At 47.0% G+C, this 20,073-nt stretch overlaps 1 protein-coding gene across 2 annotated transcripts; it reads right to left on the bottom strand.

Annotated features, from left to right (window-relative positions):
• Positions 1 to 1,005: 1,005 nt before the first annotated feature.
• LOC115076186 (toll-like receptor 13) lies at positions 1,006 to 19,673 on the bottom strand. Of its 2 annotated transcripts, none has more exons than XM_029577349.1 (2): positions 19,545 to 19,673; positions 1,006 to 4,058 (listed from the first exon to the last, which is right to left on the bottom strand). In XM_029577349.1, exon 2 carries the CDS (start codon positions 3,983 to 3,985, stop codon positions 1,157 to 1,159), a length of 2,829 nt encoding a protein of 942 aa, XP_029433209.1. In that variant the 5' UTR covers positions 3,986 to 4,058; positions 19,545 to 19,673; the 3' UTR covers positions 1,006 to 1,156. The 2 variants fall into 2 exon arrangements, with proteins under 2 accessions (XP_029433209.1, XP_029433210.1); XM_029577350.1 differs by having other exon boundaries at positions 19,549 to 19,667.
• Positions 19,674 to 20,073: the final 400 nt, after the last annotated feature.

Below are 20,073 nucleotides of genomic sequence, written 5' to 3'. Positions count from 1 at the left end.
AATGAGGTCAAGAAGAGAAATCCACACACTTGATTGCCACACACCCCCTCCCCAGCCCCAAATTTAAAGCAGTATTTACCATCTCAAATGTCAGCTAAGTCAAAATACGGTACCTTATTGAGAAGGGCTAATCATGCTCACTTTAATAAGTGATTTTCTTCCTAATTTTGGGTTGTTCTTACCATGCATTTTCATTGTTTGGTCCCAATATTTTGTGAAAAACTTGGACATCACTGTCTTAGTCAAAGCTCATTACATCCATCCATCATCACATGAACTCCACCTCAGAACTAACACTGAAGACAACCTTCTGCTGAGACATAGACCTATAACACGGAGTGTCCCAAACCTTTCCTGGTGACCCCACAGCCAGTTGGGTCCTCAGGAGAGCTACAATAAATACTCATGGTATATATTTGCATATACTGGGTCTCTGCTGCATGCAAATTTGTCTCCTGCATATTCATTTTGGTTATCCTGAAAACCCAATGGATTGGGGTCACCAGGACAGATTTGGGAAATCCTGCTGTAACATCTGTAGAAGTGCCTGGTGTGTGGGATAGGCAGAAGAGTGTTCTGTGATGAAGAGTAAATTCTAATTTGATGATCTGGGAAAAATACCTATAGTAGTGACTGAAAGCCAGAACAGTAGTTTTGTTTCCATTGCATGCATTTGAAAAATCTTAGTGATGAACTGGAGTTTGTGGCTGCCTGTGAATACAGCAAAGCAGCTCTGCTGAATAAAGAGCATCAGTCTTATTTATTTTTTATTTTCTTTACAGATATTCCTGTAAAAAAAAAATACAATTCATATCTCTTTCCTCTCCCTTCCTTGATATTTAACAACCAGTAGAACCTTTCAACTTACAGGATTAGTTCAGACACACCAATTTGTCTACCCTTGGGACAAATAATTTTATTTGCTTGCATATTTATATTGTGCCAATTAGTGCCAAATTTTTCTACCTCACAGATCTTCCCAAAGAAATGACAGACCTCAAGATGTAAATGCAAGCCAGCTGATTTTTGCTGTATTTTTTCCCTTAAAATTTGATTCAGAAAACTTGAATGAATTTTCATGCCATGTGTTCCAGTAAAGAAACAAACTTGGTGTCTCAAATGGGTTAATTTCTGTCCTTAACAGTCATGAAACCAGTTATTCTACCATAGTAGACTGACTGCTGTCCTCCTCTGAGCCCTTCAAGGCTTTTCGGATCTTGGTCCAGAAAATTTTCTGAGCTGCTGGCTCCAAGGGCCAGTTAATGTAAGTCTTCTTTAGCATGACTTTCCTCATTCTGTGATAGGCAGAGAGCTCTCTGTCAGGAATCTTCTCCAAGAAGATTAATACAAGGACATCCTTCAACTCATGGAAGAGCCTATAACTGGCCAGCTGGATCTCCAAGGAGCACCACTCACTGCGCAGATAACTCCTGCTGATGATGCAGATTGTTTTTCTGCTCTGGTAGATGCTGTCCACAATGTTGTCTATGATGTCCCTTCCGAGCTCAAAGTCCCTGTGATGGAGGCAGAGTCGGAAGGAAGAAAAACTGTTAGTTTCCAGATTAGGTATGAGCTCCTGTAATACCCAGGCCTCATCGCAGGAGTTGTAGGAGATGAAGGCATCATATTTGAAATGCTCTTCCTCTTTCCATCTCCAGGACTCATTGAACCAAGTGCGGAAAATATAGAAGTTGTACTTGATGCGCCAGTAGCACTTTTGGTAAGTGATAGGGAGAAGCATGAAGAGAATCAGGGCCAGTGTTGTTCCCCAAAAGAGGTGCATCCCTATGTCTAGGTAGCATATGTGGGTGTCAATGGTAGAAATATAGGTTTTGGGATTGGCTTCACAGGAATGGTTGTAAGGATACACAATCTGTACCTTACTTTTGTTCAGCCAATTTATGAACCAACTGTTCTGGCAGGTGCAGGTCAGAGGACACTTACGGAGGTCAAGGTACTTTAGCTGGGTCAGGTTGTTGATCACACTGCTGTTCACAATCTTCAGGGCATTTTTCATGAGAGTGAGAGAACCGAGTTTGGTGAGGTTGCCAAACACTTCCAGTGTTAGGGACCGAAGACCTACATTTTCCAAGTCCAACTCTTGGAGATTCCTCAGGTTTTTGAAGATCCCAGCTGGCAGGTTCTGGATGCCGTTGCAGGCATCTGTCAGGGTGAGATATCTCAACTGGCCCAGATCATCAAATACATCTGGAGGTATAGAAAGAATTTTATTCCGGGCCAAGTAGAGGGATTTCAGGGAGGTGAGGCCTTTGAAGAAGCTAGGTGGGATGATGTTGATTCCGTAAGGCTGCTGAGCCTGAAGTTTGAGATCCAAGAGATTCTTCATCTTCTCAAATGGAGACAGTTTGTTCCTGGTGGAGATGTAACGCAGATGATTTCCTGCAAGATCGAGCACCAGGAGAGAACTTTGCACACAGGAGAACATGGCACTTTCTATCCTTTTGATTTGATTCCCATCCAGGTACAAGTTGGACAGGTTTCTCAAACCCTCAAAAGAAGAATAGCTTAAATTTCTGATTTTATTATTCCCTAAGTCCAGAATCTGGAGATTTCCCAGCTTATAAAAAGTTTGCTTAAAGATTATAGACACTCTATTGTTCCTCAGGTTCAGGATCTGGAGACTCCTGAGATCCTCAAAGCTCTCCTTGTATAAGTCTGTTATGAGGTTGTTATCCAGATGGAGAATCTTGAGTCCTTGAAGACCCCTGAAGGCATACCTGTCCAGGTAAGCAATATTGTTGATGTTCAGTTTTAAATGTTGAAGATGTGGAGCATAGGAAAAAGAGTTTTGACGTACAGTCAGGATTCGGTTGTAACGAAAAGAAATGTAATGCAAACTTTTGAACCCCAGGGGTTTGCAGTTTGGTAATTTAGTCAACAGGTTGTGCTCTACAACCAGAGCTTCTAAATCCTGCTTTTTCTCCACAAATTCCAAGCAGCCAATATATTTAAGGACATTTCGAGACAAATCCAAAACCTTGATCACTGGGCAGTGAGTAAATGGGTGACGGATTAGTGTTCTGATGGAATTGTTGCACAAGGAGAGCTTCTGGAAGATTTTGTTTCCCAGGTTGCTGCACAGATTAGACAATTTATCTACATTATTCAGACCTAATCCAGAATAGTCTATACTAGATGGGCTGATTATTTTATGTTTGAGAACCTGAAATATATCCAAATCCAAATTGTTTGCCAGAAGCAAACGTGTCACATTTCGTAAGTTCATTTGGACCAAGGCAGATGCTTTGATGTGGTTGTAAGACAGATCCAGATATCTGATGTCTCTGAAGAGGTCGACCTGGCAGTCCATGTTGCTCAGGTTATTGTGGCAGAGAGAGAGTTTAGAAAGAGAACTTGGGAACTTGGCAGTGTGTTCTAATGAAAACAGAATATTATAACAGAGATTCAGGGTCTGGAGTTTTTTCAGAGGTGAGAGGGAATGTACCACATCACTGAAATTGCACAGGAAGTTGGAGGATAAGTCTAGAGTTACAAGACTCCCTAGTAAATGGAATGTGTCCGCTTGAATCTGGCGAAGACGATTGTTCTGCAGCAGAAGGTGCGTTAAATTCACAAGTCCCCGGAAAGCCCCCTGGGTAAGATTGGATATTCTGTTAAAAGAAATATTTAAAGTGCTCAGATATGTCAGCTTCTCAAAAGCCCCTTCATTAATCATTTCCAGGTTGTTGAAGTCCAGCCGCAGAAGAACCAACTGTTGGAGGTGGCTGAAGCTCCCGCTATACAGATGGGTGATGTTGTTATGGGAAATGTTCAGGTACTGAGCGCTGGATGGTAGATCAGACACGGCACTCTCCACCATCTGCAGGAACCGCTGGATACACATGTAGCTGTTGGGGTTTCTGTATGTTTGGATGCAGTTTAAGAAGCCGTAGCTGTCCACCCCAGAAAAAAGGAACATCTTTGAGTAGAGGAGGATAGATAGGATGGTCTCCACACTGTTCATACTTTCAGGTCTTTCAAGTGAACTTAAAACTGCATCTTTAGGCTATCTCCCTAGGCTGAGACTGATGTGCACTCTGTCAAGAGAACAGGACATGTCAGTAGGTACATACAGTACACATTTTGTTATTGCATAAACATTGTGTATGCTTCACAGAGCTGCTAAGAAAGAGCAGGAAGATGAGGATAAAAGTTGCAAGAATTAACTTTCAAATGGTCAGCCATTCTTTCTCAAAATGGAGGAGAACCTCAAGGAGTCATTAGCTGGATGGGATAATCTAGAGGAAGTAGAAGGGCAGCAAGAGCTGCCCTTCTACTTCCTCTAGATTATCCCATCCAGCTAATGACTGGTATCATAAGAGCAATTAATCTTTTTGTTAGGAATGTAAATAAAGGGAAGAGGAAAAAGAGACGTGATTTTCTAAATAGGTATCTGAAAAGGTAAGGGAGAAAAAGTTAGCATTCATAAACTACAAGAGATTGCAGAAAGAGGAAGACAGGAGACAAAAACTGGAAAAATTAAGAGAAGCTGGGAAAGTGCTCAGGAATGTGAAAATTCAAATAGAAGAAAAAAAACAGCAAATACAGTAAAATGGAAGGACAAACGTTTTTTTTTTTAGATGTTAGAGATAGAAGGAAGTGCAAAAGTGGGATTGTGAGACTCAGAGGTGAAGGGAAGTAATATGTAGAGGCTGATGAAGAAAAAGCAAAATTGCTTAACAAATATTTATTTATTTATTTATAGATTCTTTTATACCGCGGTACGTATAGACATACATCACCTCGGTTTACAGTGAAACAATAAATTAGCAACAGGCTTTACATGTTCAACTGTGGAAGGGCCTGGAGCAGGATCACACTAAACAAACACAAATAAGATTGAAAGTGTGGTAAACATTATTTGATTTTCAGAACAGTATGTTCGTGAGAATCTAATTAAACTTAAAGTAGATAAGATGATGGGGCCGGATGGGATACATGTGGGGGTACTAAGGAAACTTAGAGATGTCCTAGCAGCTCCATTGGCTGACCTTTTCAATGCTTCTTTAGAGTCTGGAGTAGATCCGGAGGAATAGAAAAGGACAGATGTGATTCCTATTCATAAAAGTGGAAGTAAGGAGGAGGCTGGGAACTACAGGCTTCTGTGGTGAGTAAACAAATGGAATTGCTGCTAAAACAGAGGATAGTGCAATTTTTGGAATCCAATAGATTGCAAGATCAGAGGCAGCATGGTTTTATCAGAGGTAAAGCTTGTCAGATGAATCTGATCAATTTCTGTGATTGGGTGACCAGAGAGTTGGATCACGGGAGAGCGCTAGACATAGTGTACTTGGATTTCAGTAAGGCCTTTGTCACGGTTCCGCACAGAAGACTTATAAATAAATTGGGCACCCTAGGTATAGATCCTAGAGTGACTGACTGGGTTAGAAACTGGCTGAGTGGGAGGTGATAAAGAATAGTGGTAAATGGAGTTTTCTCTGAGGAGGGGGTTGTTACTAGTGGTCTGCCTCAGGGATCGGTCCTGGGAATGGTTCTTTCAACATTTTTATGAGAGACATAATGGAAGGGTTGTCGGGGAAATGTTTGTCTTTTTGCCAGGGATACCAAAATCTAGAACAGAGTGGACAACCAGGAAAGAATGGAAAACATGAGGAGGGATCTAGCGGAGCATGAGGAATGATCTAAGGTCTGGCACCTAAGATGTAATGCTAAAAAAGTAGAGTAATGCAAAAACCCAAAGGAAAGGTACGGTATAGGAGTGAAATTCTTTTAAGCACAAAGGAAGAGCGGGATCTGAGGGTGATTGTATCTAATGATCTTGGCCAAAAAAGTGGATAAAGCAATGGTAAAAGCCAGAAAGATGCCTGGCTACATAGGGAGAGGAATGGTCAGCAGAAAAAGGGAGGTGATATTGCCCTGCAGAGGTCCCTGGTGAGACCTCACTTGGAATTCTGGAACCCGCAGCTTCAAAAGGATTTAATCAGGATGGAGTCAGTCCAGAGGGTGGCTACTAAAATGGTCAGTGGTCTTCGTTCTAAAGCATATGAGGATATATTTAAAGATATAAACATGTATACTCTCTAGGACAGGCGAGAGGGGAGATATGACAGAGACATTCAAATGTCTCAAAGGTTTCCATACACAGGAGGTGAGCCTTTTTCAATGGAAAGGAGGCTCTAGAACAAGGGGTCATGAGATGAGATTGAAAGGGGTAGACGGGAGTAATCATAGGAAATATTTCTTTACAGAGAGGATGGTGGATACATGGAACAGTCTCCTGGTGGAAATGGAGGAGGCAGAAACAGTATCTGACTCAAGAAAGCATGGAATAAATACAAGGGATATCTTAGAAAGTGATGAGAATTAAAATTCTAAATTAATTGGATGGATGGGCAGACTGTATGGGCCATACAGTCTTTCTACTTTTATGTTTCTATGTTTCTATTAATGGAATTCATTCTTTATTCAGATTTCAAAGATGAGGGTGGGAGTGGGGTGAGGGGAGTGTCTTATCCCTCTGGTTATACACTATTATTACATCATGAACAGAAACAACTTGGATTCCTGAACATACCCAGATCAGTCCAGACCAGTGGGTTATGCATCCCTACCAGCAGATGGCGGCAGAGAGCAAACTGAGTCTGTGCCTATAATTGAGAATGCCACCTGATGCCCCTCAGTATTTCTCTGCCACCAGCAGATGGTAGAGATGCATACCTGCAGTCCTCATTGTTTGGGCATTCAGAGAATTTTTTCTGCTCCTCAGGGTCGCTAGGTCTTGGTTTCTCAGACCATCCCCTGGGTTGAGCTGGGCAAATGGGGAGTTGGATACCCCTGGCAGTGCTAGCCCGCTACTTCTGAGGCCTCTGATAGCCAGGGGACTGGCTCCCTCTTCAGCCTCGAGGTCCCCTCCTTGTGACAGCTGCCAGCTCAGGGAAGGTATCCCTTTAAGAGGTTTTTTTCTTTTGCCTTTCTTTATTAAAGTTTTATTTAAATTTAAAAAAAAAAAGTAATTTGGTTTCTTTTTGCTCTGCTTCTGAGCACAGCAGCTGTGCCAGTTAATCGGCCTGCCTGTCAGGGCTGCCGCCGGCCAGGCTGGGTTGGTAAGGACCTCTGGGGGAGTGGGAGTCCTGCGTACTGCAGCCAGGGGGTCTGACCCTTACCCGGAAGGGAAGCAGATGAGATCCAACGCAATTTAGTGTATCGCGGTTCCTGGCACGTGCGCCATTTTGCTTTTTTTTTTTTTTTTTTTTAAATTCCTCTCAGCCCGTTTTGGCTTCCCGCAAGGTGATGGCGATTTTTTAGCGAGCCATTTTTTAGCGATTTGCCTTCTTTAGGACCAGGGACTCGAGTGGCCCTCTGACAAAAAGAATATTTTTTTTTCCTTTCCTTTTTTCTACTGCCAGAATGCCTCACTATGTCGGAGTTACCGACAGTGGGGGCTTGTGCAGCCTGCAGCTCAGGGGCAGTCCCTCTCAACTCCCTTTCTCTCTGCACGGATGTGCTCAGGGAGGGGAGGATTTATTTTTTAACGGCAAATGGGATAAGAAATCTGCCCGTTCTCTGGACCCTGGTTTGGAGGGAGGGACAGCCGGTTAAGGAGGCACTTCGTGGTCCACCCCCTCTTTCTCCTGCGGAGCAAGGGCACAAACTTGAGGAGGATACTGATTCGACTAGCAGCTGCTGGGTCCACGAAAGGAGCGGAAGGTGTGGCGGTCGGGGCAAGTTGTCCCGGTTTTACGAAGAGTGGGTCAGGATCACCTCCGACCAATAGGTTCTGGAGGTTATTCATCAAGGCTACGCCTTAGAACTTTCTCGGCCTCTCAAGGAGTCCTTTCTGGAGTCGCATTGCATTTCCCAAAACAAACGGATGGCAGTTCAGGAAGCACTTCAAAGACTACTGTCGTTGGAAGCCATTGTCCCAGTGCCCCCGAGCAAGCAAGGTCATGGACGCTACTCCATTTACTTTGTGGTCCCAAAGAAAGAGGGCATGTTCCACCCCATCCTAGACCTACAAAGGTAAACCGGAGTTTACGCGATCCCAGGTTTCAATTGGAGACCCCGCACACAGTGTTTGCCGCAGTCCACAAAGGGGAGTTTCCTAGCGTGTAGCAGATGGACTCAAAACAAATGGGTATAGTGTGCTCGTGCTAGCAGTTGGAGACGGATCTGACATCAGCACGGGTACATATACCCCCACAGGAAGTGTAGCAAATCAGTAATTTCCGTCTCCAAAGCAGTTTGGAGCTACCCCACACTTGCTGAGTGTGTTTCCAAATTCTAGACTAAATTTATAGAAGAATCCTACTGAAGACGAGCCCCACACTCCTGTGGTGATACCAGGCGGTCACTCACCCAGTTGAAGTTTCCCGAGCTGACTTCCGTGGTCCCTCGGAGGTAGGAGCCTCGGTCCGGTGGCCGGTTCGCGGCAGGGACCTAGCCCCCGAGTGAGAAGGGCTCGGGCGCGGCTTGGCCCCCGAGCGAGACGAGTTCGGGCGCGGCCTAGAGGCAGCCTCGGTCCCGGCGTGGACTTCGCCCCCGAGCGAGACGAGTTCAGGCGCGGCCTAGAGGCAGCGGGTACACTTCCTTATGCGTGGCGGTGAAGGTACTCGCCCTCTCTCCCCGCAGCCAGAGACCGCCCGGGTCGCAGCCGGGAAGCGCCGAAGACAAGGTAAGGCGTACATCTTTTACTTGGTCTCCGAGGAAGTGTGAACTAACTGGGCATGCCTACGAGGCAGCCCGCCAAAGAGATCACCATTTTGCCTGCCTACTCGCCTTCGCCGACTGAGGCTAAGCGCTCGTTGCTAAGTGCCCGCGATAGGCGCATGTTGTTAGCGCACGCGTTAGGCGCACGTTGTTAGCGCAAGCGTTAGGCGCACGTTGTTAGCGCACGCGAAAGGCGCACGTTGTTAGCGCACATTGTAAGACGCCCGTTCATAGGCGCACAATATAAGACGCCCGTTCATAGGCGCACATTATAAGACGCCTGGGCATAGGCGCACATTATAAGACGCCCGTTCATAGGTGCACATTATACGACGCCCGGGCATAGGCGCACATTATAAGACGCCCGTTCTAGGCGCATGCTGTTAAGTGCACTTGTTAGGTGCACATCATTGGGCGACACCGAATTTCAGGCAAATGGAGCATAAGAGAGCCCATGCGGCCGCAGAGCCGGCACCTCCAGAATCTGGCATGAAAGCTCTAAGCCTATGCTCAGCATGCAACCTCAGAGCCACACAGAGCGAGGAAGCAGACTCACTGTGTGCCCAATGTGAGGAGGCCATGGGAGTTCCAGGACAGGACCGGTCCCAGCCCATCAGTTCCTCAGGGAGCACACTGGACTTAGCAGGCCGCGGCAAGCAGCCAAGGAACCCGAGAGACCTGGTGCCCCTACGGCCAGATCCGGCTTCGCTTTCCTGGGTGGAATTATTCAACGGGATTCACGCCTTTGTCCAGATGCAGTCTGCTCCTCGAATGGGTCTTTCCTTCCCGGTTGATCCGGCCCCTGGACCCTTGAGACCTAGGCGCGGCCACTCGCCACCCGACAGCCCCGATTATGGGGATTCGGATTGCTCCCAAGAAAGTGAGGAGCCCCCCGAGAAGGGTGAACTTCCCTCGGAGATAGAGCCATATCGGACCATGAGGCGCTTCTTTCGGAAAGAGGATCTTTCAGGTCTGGTCTCACAATGCCTATCGGAACTGGCCATTCCGGGCCAGGATACCCCAGGGGACCCTAAACTGAACCCCCTGTTAGAGGGCCTGCACCAACCGGCTCACCATTTTCCCCTCCTACAAGCAGCACAGCATCTAATCGATCTGGAATGGAAGGCACCGGAGGCCTCATTCAAAGGGGGTCGGGCCTTGGCAGGCATGTACCCTCTGGATCCGGCGTCCAAGGAGCTGCTGGCATGTCCCAAGGTAGACGCCATAGTTAACGCAATAGTGAAGCACACCACCATTCCGGTTGAGGGGGGAGCGGCCCTCAAGGATACGCATGACCGACGCATGGACACCATTCTGAAACAAGCTTTTGAGGTAGCAGCCATGTCCCTACGAATCGCGACCTGCTGCACCGTGGTGACGCGCTCCTGTTTATCACAGGCGAGAAACAACACCCAGGGAGCAGACATGGAATCAGCTCTCGCATTTCTCACTGACGCAGCCTCCGACCTCGTCCGTACGGCAGCCAAGGGAGTGTCCTCCTCAGTGGCAGCCAGAAGACAGCTTTGGCTATGTAATTGGGCGGCCGACTCGTCCTCCAAGACACGACTCACGAGAATGCCCTTTAAGGGTTCCCTACTGTTCGGCAGCGATCTCGAGAACTGGGCTACTAAATGGGGTGCCTCTCCATTACCCCGTCTACCAGAAGACAGGTCGAGGAAGAGCCAGCGGTCCTTTTCTAGACCTTCCAGAGGTAGAAATTCTCAGCGCTTCAACCCTTACAGGACTCGCTATCGAGCGCCTCGTTCCCAGGCCAGGAACCAGCCCTTTCATCCTAAGCACAACAAGAAGAGAACTGGCTCGGGTTCTGGCCCCGGCCGCAACCCACAATGACAATCAGCCGACCCATCCGGGGGTAGCAGCCATAGGGGGCAGGCTAACCCTCTTCTACCGCAGGTGGGTCGAGATCACTTCGGACCAGTGGGTCCTCGCCATCATCCGAGAAGGATATTACCTGGATTTCCTTCGGCTTCCACCGAACAAGTTTGTGGAATCTCCTTGTTCACCGCTCAAGGCAGCGGCACTAGAAGTGACCTTACAGAGGCTCCTGGCCCTAAAAGCCATAATCCCAGTACCTGCAGGAGAGATAACTTCTGGGCATTATTCCATTTATTTCATAGTACCCAAGAAGGAGGGCACTTTCAGGCCCATCCTGGACCTCAAGTCAGTCAACCGACACTTACGGGTCCCCAGCTTTCGCATGGAAACTCTACGGTCGGTCAAGAATTCAGTACAGCCAGGGGAGTTTCTCACCTCCCTAGATCTGTCGGAAGCCTATTTACATATCCCAATCCATCGGGATCACCAGCGCTATTTAGGCTTCAAAGTCCTGAATCAGCACTTCCAGTTCCGAGCTTTACCCTTTGGGTTAGCCACCGCGCCGCGGATCTTTACCAAGGTCATAGTAGTAGTGGCGGCGGCACTCAGGAAGGAAGGAATTCTCGTCCATCCCTACCTGGACGATTGGCTGATCAGGGCAAAGTCACCGGAGGAGAGCCACCGGGCAATACCAACAGAGTTTATAGCTCTTCTGGAAAGCCTCGGATGGGTAGTCAACATAAACAAGAGCTCCCTACAGCCGTCCCAGTCGCTGGAATACCTAGGGGTCCAATTCGACACCCAAGAAGACAAGGTCAGCCTGACCTCCAAGAGAAAGTCAAAACTCCAGTGTCATCTGCAGGTCCTGCTGAGCGCCAACCGGCCCACAGCTCGGCATTACCTACAGGTCCTCAGCCTCATGGCATCCACTCTGGAGGTGGTGCCATGGGCGCGGGCTCATATGAGACCATTGCAACGCGCCCTTCTATCTCGATGGAGCCCACGATCACAGGACTACACCATACACCTGCCTCTACCGGCCAGAGTGCGGTATCAGCTACAGTGGTGGTTGCAGCCCGGCCACATGAGCCGGGGGTCAAGAATGTCCTCCCCAACCTGGATCCTGCTCACCACAGATGCCAGCCTGAACGGATGGGGAGCACACTGCGAGGAGCTCACCGCCAAAGGGCGGTGGACCAGAGAAGAGCCAACGTGGAACATCAACCGACTAGAGGCACGGGCAGTCAGGCTAGTGTGCCTGCGATTTGCCCACAGACTTCGCAACAGAGCGGTCAGAGTGATGTCAGACAACGTCACCATGGTGGCATACATCAATCGACAGGGCGGAACCAGAAGCCAACAAGTGTCCCTAGAGATAACTCCCCTGATGATTTGGGCAGAAGCAAATCTCCAGGACATCTCCGCCGTCCACATCGCCGGGAAGGACAACACCACGGCAGACTTCCTCAGCAGAGAAAGCCTAAACCCAGGGGAATGGCAGCTGTCGCCCACAGCTTTTCAGATAATTGTGGACTTTGGATTTTGGACTTCCTACAAGATGGACTTCAGAAGGGTCTGTCCCTCAGCTCCATCAAGGTTCAGGTAGCAGCGCTGTCTTGCTACGGTCCCAGGAGTGACGGCAACACCATTGCCAAACACCCAGACGTTTCACGTTTCCTGAAAAGAGTCAAACACATTCGCCCGGCACTGAAGTGGCCAGTGCCCTTGTGGAACCTCAATCTAGTATTGGAATTTCTAGCGGGATCAGCCTTCAGGCCCTTTCGAGGCCTGTCTCTTCGTTTGTTAACCTTGAAGATGGTGTTCTTGCTGGCTGTGTGTTCAGCACGCCGCATCTCAGAGCTACAAGCACTGTCCTGCCGTGATCCGTTTCTCAGAATCACTCCAGAGGCTATCCATCTTCGCACAGTTCCATCCTTTTTACCCAAAGTGGTCTCACACTTTCACCTCAACCAAACCATATCCTTGCCTACCACGGAAGGTTTGAAGAAGTCGAAAGAAGGTCGAATGCTACGCCATCTCGACATCAGCATACTACTGTCCAGATACCTGGAAATGTCAGAAGCAGTACGAAAGACGGACCACCTGTTCGTCCTGCACAGCGGGAAGAAGCAAGGGGAAGTGGCCTCACGGCCAACCATCGCCCACTGGATTAAAGAAGTTATCAAGGCAGCCTACATAGAGGCGGGAAAACCACCGCCTCTACAGGTCTTGGCTCATTCTACCAGAGCACAATCGGCCTCTTGGGCAGAAACTAAGCTGCTGTCGCCTGCAGAGATATGTAAAGCGGCGACGTGGTCCTCCCTCCATACCTTCTCCAGATTCTATCGTCTGGACGTCCAGACCCGGGAGGACACAGCATTTGCGAGGGCAATCCTAAACGGTCCTCGGGCAGCCTCCCGCCCAGTACGGGAGTAGCTTTTGTACATCCCATTTGTTTTGAGTCCATCTGCTACACGCTAGGAAATGTTGAGATTACTTACCTGATAATCTCCTTTTCCTTAGTGTATGCAGATGGACTCAGCATCCCGCCCGGCTGCCGGTATACATGGGGATTCGCCGACTCACGGTAAGCCACGTTTTCTTATATAGGGCATCCACCCTGCTGGGTGTCGACGCCTTCCGGCTGAGTACACTGGTGGTCTCCAGCTACCATCAATGTTCAGGGTAATCCTGTTGATTAATCAATCGGTCAGTCACACATATATCCATAAAAGCTTTTGCAAGGAATATTACTGATTTGCTACACTTCCTGTGGAGGTATATGTACCCGTGCTGATGTCAGATCCGTCTCCAACTGCTAGCACGAGCACACTATACCCATTTGTTTTGAGTCCATCTGCATACACTAAGGAAAAGGAGATTATCAGGTAAGTAATCTCAACATTCCTGGCATTCTTGGATCTCATGGAGGCGTACTTACACATTCCCATTCGAGAGGATCATCAAAGATTCCTCAAGTTCAAGGTGCTTGGAAATCATTTCCAGTTCTGGGCTCTCCCTTTCAGTTTTGCCACGGCTCCTCGCACCTTCACAAAGCTGTTGTGGCAGCGTTCTTGCAGAGGGACGGAATTCTGGTGCATCCATACCTGGATGACTGGCTTATCCGTGCCAAGACAGAGGAGTGTTTGCATTCAATTCACCAGGTGATGCAGGACCTGGAGACCTTAGGTTGGCTGATCAATGTGGCAAAGAGTCACCTAACTCTATCCCTGTCCCTGGACTATCTGGGGTGCACTTCAATACCCTGAAAGGCACAGTGGCCCTAACCCAAGACCCGATGTTCAAGTTACAGGGCCAAGTTTGATGACTGCTTCGCCTTCCAGTTCCAAAGGTCCAGGACTTACTTGCAAGTCCTAGAGTCCATGGCATCGACCCTGGAGCTGGTCCCTTGGGCGTTCGCTCATATGCGTCCCCTGCAGAGGGTCCTGTTGTCCCGCTGGAACCCAGTGTCAGAACAGTTCCACAGTCCATTGCTCCTGTGGAAGGAAGCCAAAACGAGTTTAGTGTGGTGGCTAACAAAAGTCAATCTTCAGAAGGGCATGCCCCTCGAAGTTCTGGATTGGGTGGTAGTGGCAATGGATTCCAGCCTTATGGGCTGGGGTGCAGTGTGCCTGGGTCATTTGGCTCAAGGCCTATGGTCAGCAATGGAACGAACCTGGTCTATAAATCGCCTGGAGAGAAGAGCGGTGCGCAGAGCTCTTGCACATTTTCTCCCTCAGGTCCAGGGATGAATGGTAAGGTTCTTCTCGGACAATGCAACAACGGTGGCTTATGTCAGTCACCAGGGAGGCACCAAGAGCCAGGCCATGGCTCAGGAAGCCCAGCTTCTTTTCATGTGGGCAGAGAGCCACCTCCAGGGGATTGCGGCCTCTCACGTGGCAGGAGTAGACAACGTTCAGGCCAACTTCTTAAGTCGTCAGCAGCTGGATCCAGGAGAATGGGCATTGTCCCAGGACTCATGGAACCGCATTTGTGCTCAGTGAGGGATGCCTCAGTTGGACCTTATGGCAACAGAGTCAACAGAAAGACCATGATATTCTTCAGTTGCGGACGTGAAAGAGGCTCGGTAGGGCTGGATGCTCTTGTATGCCCATGGTTGACGGAAGTTCTCCTCTACGTGTTTCCACCGTGGCCACTCATAGGTCACTTTCTAAGGCACATAGAGGCACATCCCAGGTCGGTAATTCTCAAGGCGCCGGAGTGGCCATGTCGCCCGTGGTTCGTGGATCTGATGTATCTGTCGGTGGATGGGACCCCTTCCGCTAGCTCATTTGCTGGATCTCCTGCACCAAGGTCCTATCTTTTCGGATCAGGAGGACCGCTTCTGTCTCGCGGTTTGGCTTTTGAGAGGCGCTGCTTGCACATGAGGAGATATTCGGAGCAGGTGATTTCTACCCTTCTTCAATCCAGAAGGCATGTCACTTCCTTGGCCTATGTCAGGGTCTGGAAGGTGTTTGAGTCCTGGTGTAATCATCAAGGCTGGGATCCCCTTGTCACATCCAATTTTGGCCTTTTTGCAGTAGGGATTATCCAAGGGCCTCGCGTTTCACTCCCTTCGAGTTCAAGTGTCGGCCCTAGGCTGTCTCATGGGTAAAGTACAGGGGGATAATTTGGCCTCTCACCCTGACGTCCTCCATTTTCTGAAAAGGGTGAAGCATTTGAAGCCTCCTCTTTGTAAACTGTGCCCAGAATGGAATCTCAATTTGGTCTTACAGGATCTGTGTGAGGACCCCTATGAACCCTTGAATCTGGCTTCTCTGAAAGCTGTGATGCTAAAGACAGTTTTTCTGGTGGCGATTTGCTCGGCAAGGAGAATTTCAGAACTCCAAGCTCTCTCTTGTCGCGATCCGTTTTTACGAATCAATGATGACAGTGTGTCCTTGCATGTGGTCCCCTCCTTCTTACCAAAAGTAGTTTCTGACTTTCATGTTAATCAGACGGTGGAATTACCAGGATTTCCGGCATGGTCTCGGGATCCGATGATGGGGAGATGTGAGGCAGGTCCTCTTGCGTTACCTTAAGGTCACTAATTCCTTCCGGGGTTCAGATCATCTCTTTGTGACTTTTGGTGGATCCAAGAAAGGTGAAAAAGTGTCTAAGGCTTCCTTAGCCCATTGGTTGAAAGAAGCTATCTCCACGGCTTCCGTTATCAAGGGTCATCCGGTACCTTCAGGCCTGAAGGTTCATTCTACAAGAGCTCAGGCAACTTCGTGGGTAGAGTGCCAGTTGGTTTCTCCCCAAGAGATTTGTAGGGCTACAGTGTTGTCCTCCCTGCATACGTTCACCAAGCATTATCATTTGGATGTTCGGACACCTGAGGCTTCTACTTTCGGCAAAAGTGTGCTGAGAGCAGGTCTTTCAGGTTCCCGCCCAGTTTAGGGGTGCTTTGGTATATCCCACTGGTCTGGACTGATCTGGGTATGTTCAGGAAAGGAAAATTGGTTCTTACCTGCAAATTTTTGTTCCTGTAATACCACAGATCAGTCCAGAGGCCCGCCCTGGTAGTAATACCGAAAGACCGATTTTCTGGTGTCTGGTTTACATTCAGAAGTGTTGATGTTTAAGTAACCAAGTTCGTTAAAGCAATACTTTGTATAATTGTTGAACATTTTTAGAGGACCTTAGTGGTCTAGTTCTGTTTTGGGGTATTCAGGCTGGGGTTTTGTTCACCCTCTAAGTTAAATTTCCTTGGTCTAAGCTTGGGTACAGATTAATACTGAGGTGCTGCAGGTGGCATTCTCAATTATAGGCATAGCCTCAAATTTCGATCTCTGCCGCCATCTGCTGGTGGGGATGCATAACCCACTGGTCTGGACTGATCTGTGGTATTACAGGAATGAAAATTAGCAGGTAAGAACCAATGTTCCTATATTTAACTTTATGTATCCTCCAAACACGCATAAACCCTCTATCCATGTTGCCCTTTCCAATTGGTAATCTTCAATAACATATTCTTTGGCCATCTGTCTGTTCTATTTCCCTCTATTTGTTGCTGTACTGCCTCCCATTTGCTGCTCTGTCCTCTACATTATTTGTGGCCCAGTCCTACATTCTGGTCCTTATGCCACTAGTAGTGGTAGCCTTAAACTTTTCCCTAGTTTCTCACTTAACTCCTATCATTGGTTAAGTTGGGTGGATGGTGTTGTAGAACAAGATGGCATTGCTGGCCTATTCATTTAAGTAATTGTTTGGAGAACTGACTTCTAGAGGGAGCATGCCCAGTGTATGTCTGAATCCTGAATGGGAGAAAAAGGTTTTAGAAAGCAGATAGGAAGGGATAAGATCCTGGGAATATCCTTTCAGGGCTGCTGATTCTTCTATTCTAAGAACAAAAGAACATAAGAAATTGCCATGCTGGGTCAGACCAAGGGTCCATCAAGCCCAGCATCCTGTTTCCAACAGAGACCAAACCAGGCCACAAGAACCTGGCAATTACCCAAACACCAAGAAGATCCCATGTTACTGATGCAATTAATAGCAGTGGCTATTCCCTAAGTAAACATGATTAATAGCATTTAATGGACTTCTCCAAGAACTTATCCAAACCTTTTTTGAACCCAGCTACACTAACTGCACTAACCACATCCTCTGGCAACAAATTCCAGAGCTTAATTGTGCTTTGACTAAAAAAAAAATGTTCTCCGATTAATCTTAAATGTGCTACTTGCTAACTTCATGGAATGCCCCCTAGTCCTCCTATTATCCGAAAGTGTAAATAACCGATTCACATCTACTCATTAAAGACCTCTGAATATCTTAAAGACCTCTATCATATCCCCCCTCAGCCGTCTCTTCTCCAAGTTGAACAGCCCTAACCTTTTCAGCCTTTCCTCATAGGGGAGCTGTTCCATCCCCTTTATCACTTGGTTGCCCTTCTCTGTACCTTCTCCATTGCAACTATATCTTTTTTTAGATGTAGTGACCAGTAGGGTCTTCCTTTTCAATGAATGCTTGTGTGCCAAAGATCTGCTGCTAAGCCCATTATATGTAACCTCTTATCAAGAACTGTAGGGGGATTATGGACACAAGTAGCTGCCAGAATAATTTCCTTAAAGAAGGAACCTTTTTTGGATGGACTTAAGGCTACATAGTGAGTACCTGGTGTTAACATGGGGTCGCTGGAGATTGTGTTTTCCTTCTTTTTTGATTATTGAAGTTGTTTGACGTTTTGATAGAACATAAGAAATGCCATACTGGATCAAACCAAGGTCCATCAAGCCCAGCATCCTATCTCTGACTGTAGCTATTCCAGCTCCCAAGCACCTGACAGATCCCAAAGTAGATCTATTTCTCATTACTAATGCCCAGGGATAACAATAGCTTTCTCTATGCCTGACTAATAATGATTTGGGGATTTCCATATTTGTGTTGATATAAGAAGTTGTGATTTTTACTCAAGGCTGCTTATAGATTTTTCTCCAGTTTGTATTCTATGACTCGTTCCATTTTTGTGATTACTGCTGATTTGTACTGCAAGTAACCCCAGGAGATAAAATAATGTTCATAATTTGGAACTATTCTGGACTGTGGGAGACTTCTTTTGTGAACCGCAGGGTGTGGGCTCAGCAGGGAAGGGGCATTCTGAAGAGAGTCTAAAAAGCAGTGTTGGAGTTCTTCGGTGGGGAAAACAATTTGGAAAGTCACAGAGGGGAAAACTTCTCGTTTTCCTTTTTCTTTGTCTTGCAGAATAATACACCCCACTGCCATCTGAGCCAGGTCCAATTCAACATCTTACCCATTCAAAATATTGTGAAGCCACAGAGCTTGTGCAAGGACAGGGACAACAATGCAGCATTAGGATTCTCTTATTTTATGTGCCTCTAGCAGGGGTTACATATAATATTCTATTGGGAAGTTCCTGCTTTTTTTTTTTTTTTTTGTCGCTTGAGCTCTTCACACGCACCAAACTTCCCCTAGACTGAAATGCCCCTATGAGTCCTGTCAATCCGCTTGCTCTATTATTTAATGAGCAAGTGTATGCTTACAAGTTAAATCATTAATTCAGTGCATTACCAGTTCTTCCAGCTCTCCGGGGAATCATAACAAAACCTCAACAATGATCAGTGGGACCCCTGGGGACCATAGTTGCCTACCTTTCTCTCTCAGGAAAAAAAAACCCAGCTAGAAAAACGTAGCTGTCAAAATATATTATAAAGACATATACACATAGTTTATTGCGGACATTATTGTTGGCATCCAGCATTCCAGCCATTCTTTCATATACCTTTTTATAAAACTGAATCCTACAAACTTTATATTATTGCAAAAAATGGTCCTATGTAATTTATGTACTAACTTCAAATTTCATTGCAGCTTTAAAGACAAAATATCTGATCCCTCTTACACTGACCCCATGTTATAAATAGGATGCCATTCTCAGTTTTGCTTGTTTCATTTCTGTTTTATGCTCCTGGCTCTTCTGTCTTTCTGAAGAGATTGTGCGTGCTTAGAATGGGACCCAAGCTACCCAGCAGTCTTCAATAAGCTGGTCAGAAGGCAGTGTGCTAAACTTGCTTTAGATTATTCATAATGTAGAGTACTATCGCAGAGGAGATGGTGAGCAGACCCTAACAGACGTCACAAGTGCTGGTTCTTGTTAAGAAAGATGACGATGCAAAGTAGAACTACCCTGAAGCTGAAGTCAAGTGGAGGCAGGATGAGGGACTAAGAGAAGCAGCCCAGAGAAATAGAAGAAGGACCCCAAGGAGAGAGCCAGATCTGGTCTGCATCTAACCACGGGCACACCTGACAGAGCTGCCTTTCTCACAGACTGTGATCAGATGAGTAGTGCCTGTCCCTCCAGCTGTTATCACAGCCCTTCTGATAGGGGAGAACTGGCTTTGTGTCCAGCAGGTGTAGTTCTAAAGGGGAAATGCTTTTTTTCCATTGACAACAATCAGCGTGCACTGCAGTATTAACAGAAAAGGGCTGCAGGTGTAGTTTGACTCTTGTCTATAATGGTAATAGAGGCTAGGAAATCATTCCTAAAATGTTCCTACCTACTTCCTTTGGATATTATTCCTCTTTTGGACCTTCCTTGCTTCCAGGACTCCTCAGCCAGCAGCTACTCTCCCCTCTACACTCTCCCTTAGGTCTTCCTTGCAGGAAACATTTCACTCCGTTCTCTCTCACATTTAGAAGTAAAATTGAGGAAGTCCTGGGGTATTGTTCTTAATCCACTTTCTGGCTGATGACGTGCACCTCCTCCCTGCACCTCCCTTTGCAGCTGAGTTTTCTGTTATGTTTCCTCTTGAATAAAACAGTGCGGTTACCACATTAGTCTTCTTGGATATGTAAAAATCAAGACCAACAAATAAGTTGTAGGTGAGATCTTTTTACAGGATGAACGTAGTATATTTGTGATGAGCTTTCCAGCCCTATGCGTTGTATTGAAGGAAGGTACAACTCTAGAAACATAGTCCACATGTCTGTTATTTAACATCTTTATGCAACCCTTAGGAGGGATTATTTGGGGGCTTGGCAAAACAGGGCACCTGTAAGCAGATGATATCCAGTTGGTAGTGCCGT

The sequence above is a fragment of the Rhinatrema bivittatum genome, chromosome 14 (genome assembly GCF_901001135.1).
Source record: "Rhinatrema bivittatum chromosome 14, aRhiBiv1.1, whole genome shotgun sequence".
Classification (NCBI taxonomy): Eukaryota; Metazoa; Chordata; class Amphibia; order Gymnophiona; family Rhinatrematidae; genus Rhinatrema; species Rhinatrema bivittatum.
The sequence above is the reverse complement of the archived record's forward strand: the minus strand, read 5'-3'. Positions and strand labels throughout refer to the sequence as shown.

Excerpts from the sequence above, each read along its gene's own strand:
- LOC115076186 (XM_029577349.1), bottom strand. The coding sequence starts at position 3,985 with ATGAACAGTGTGGAGACCATCCTATCTATCCTCCTCTACTCAAAGATG.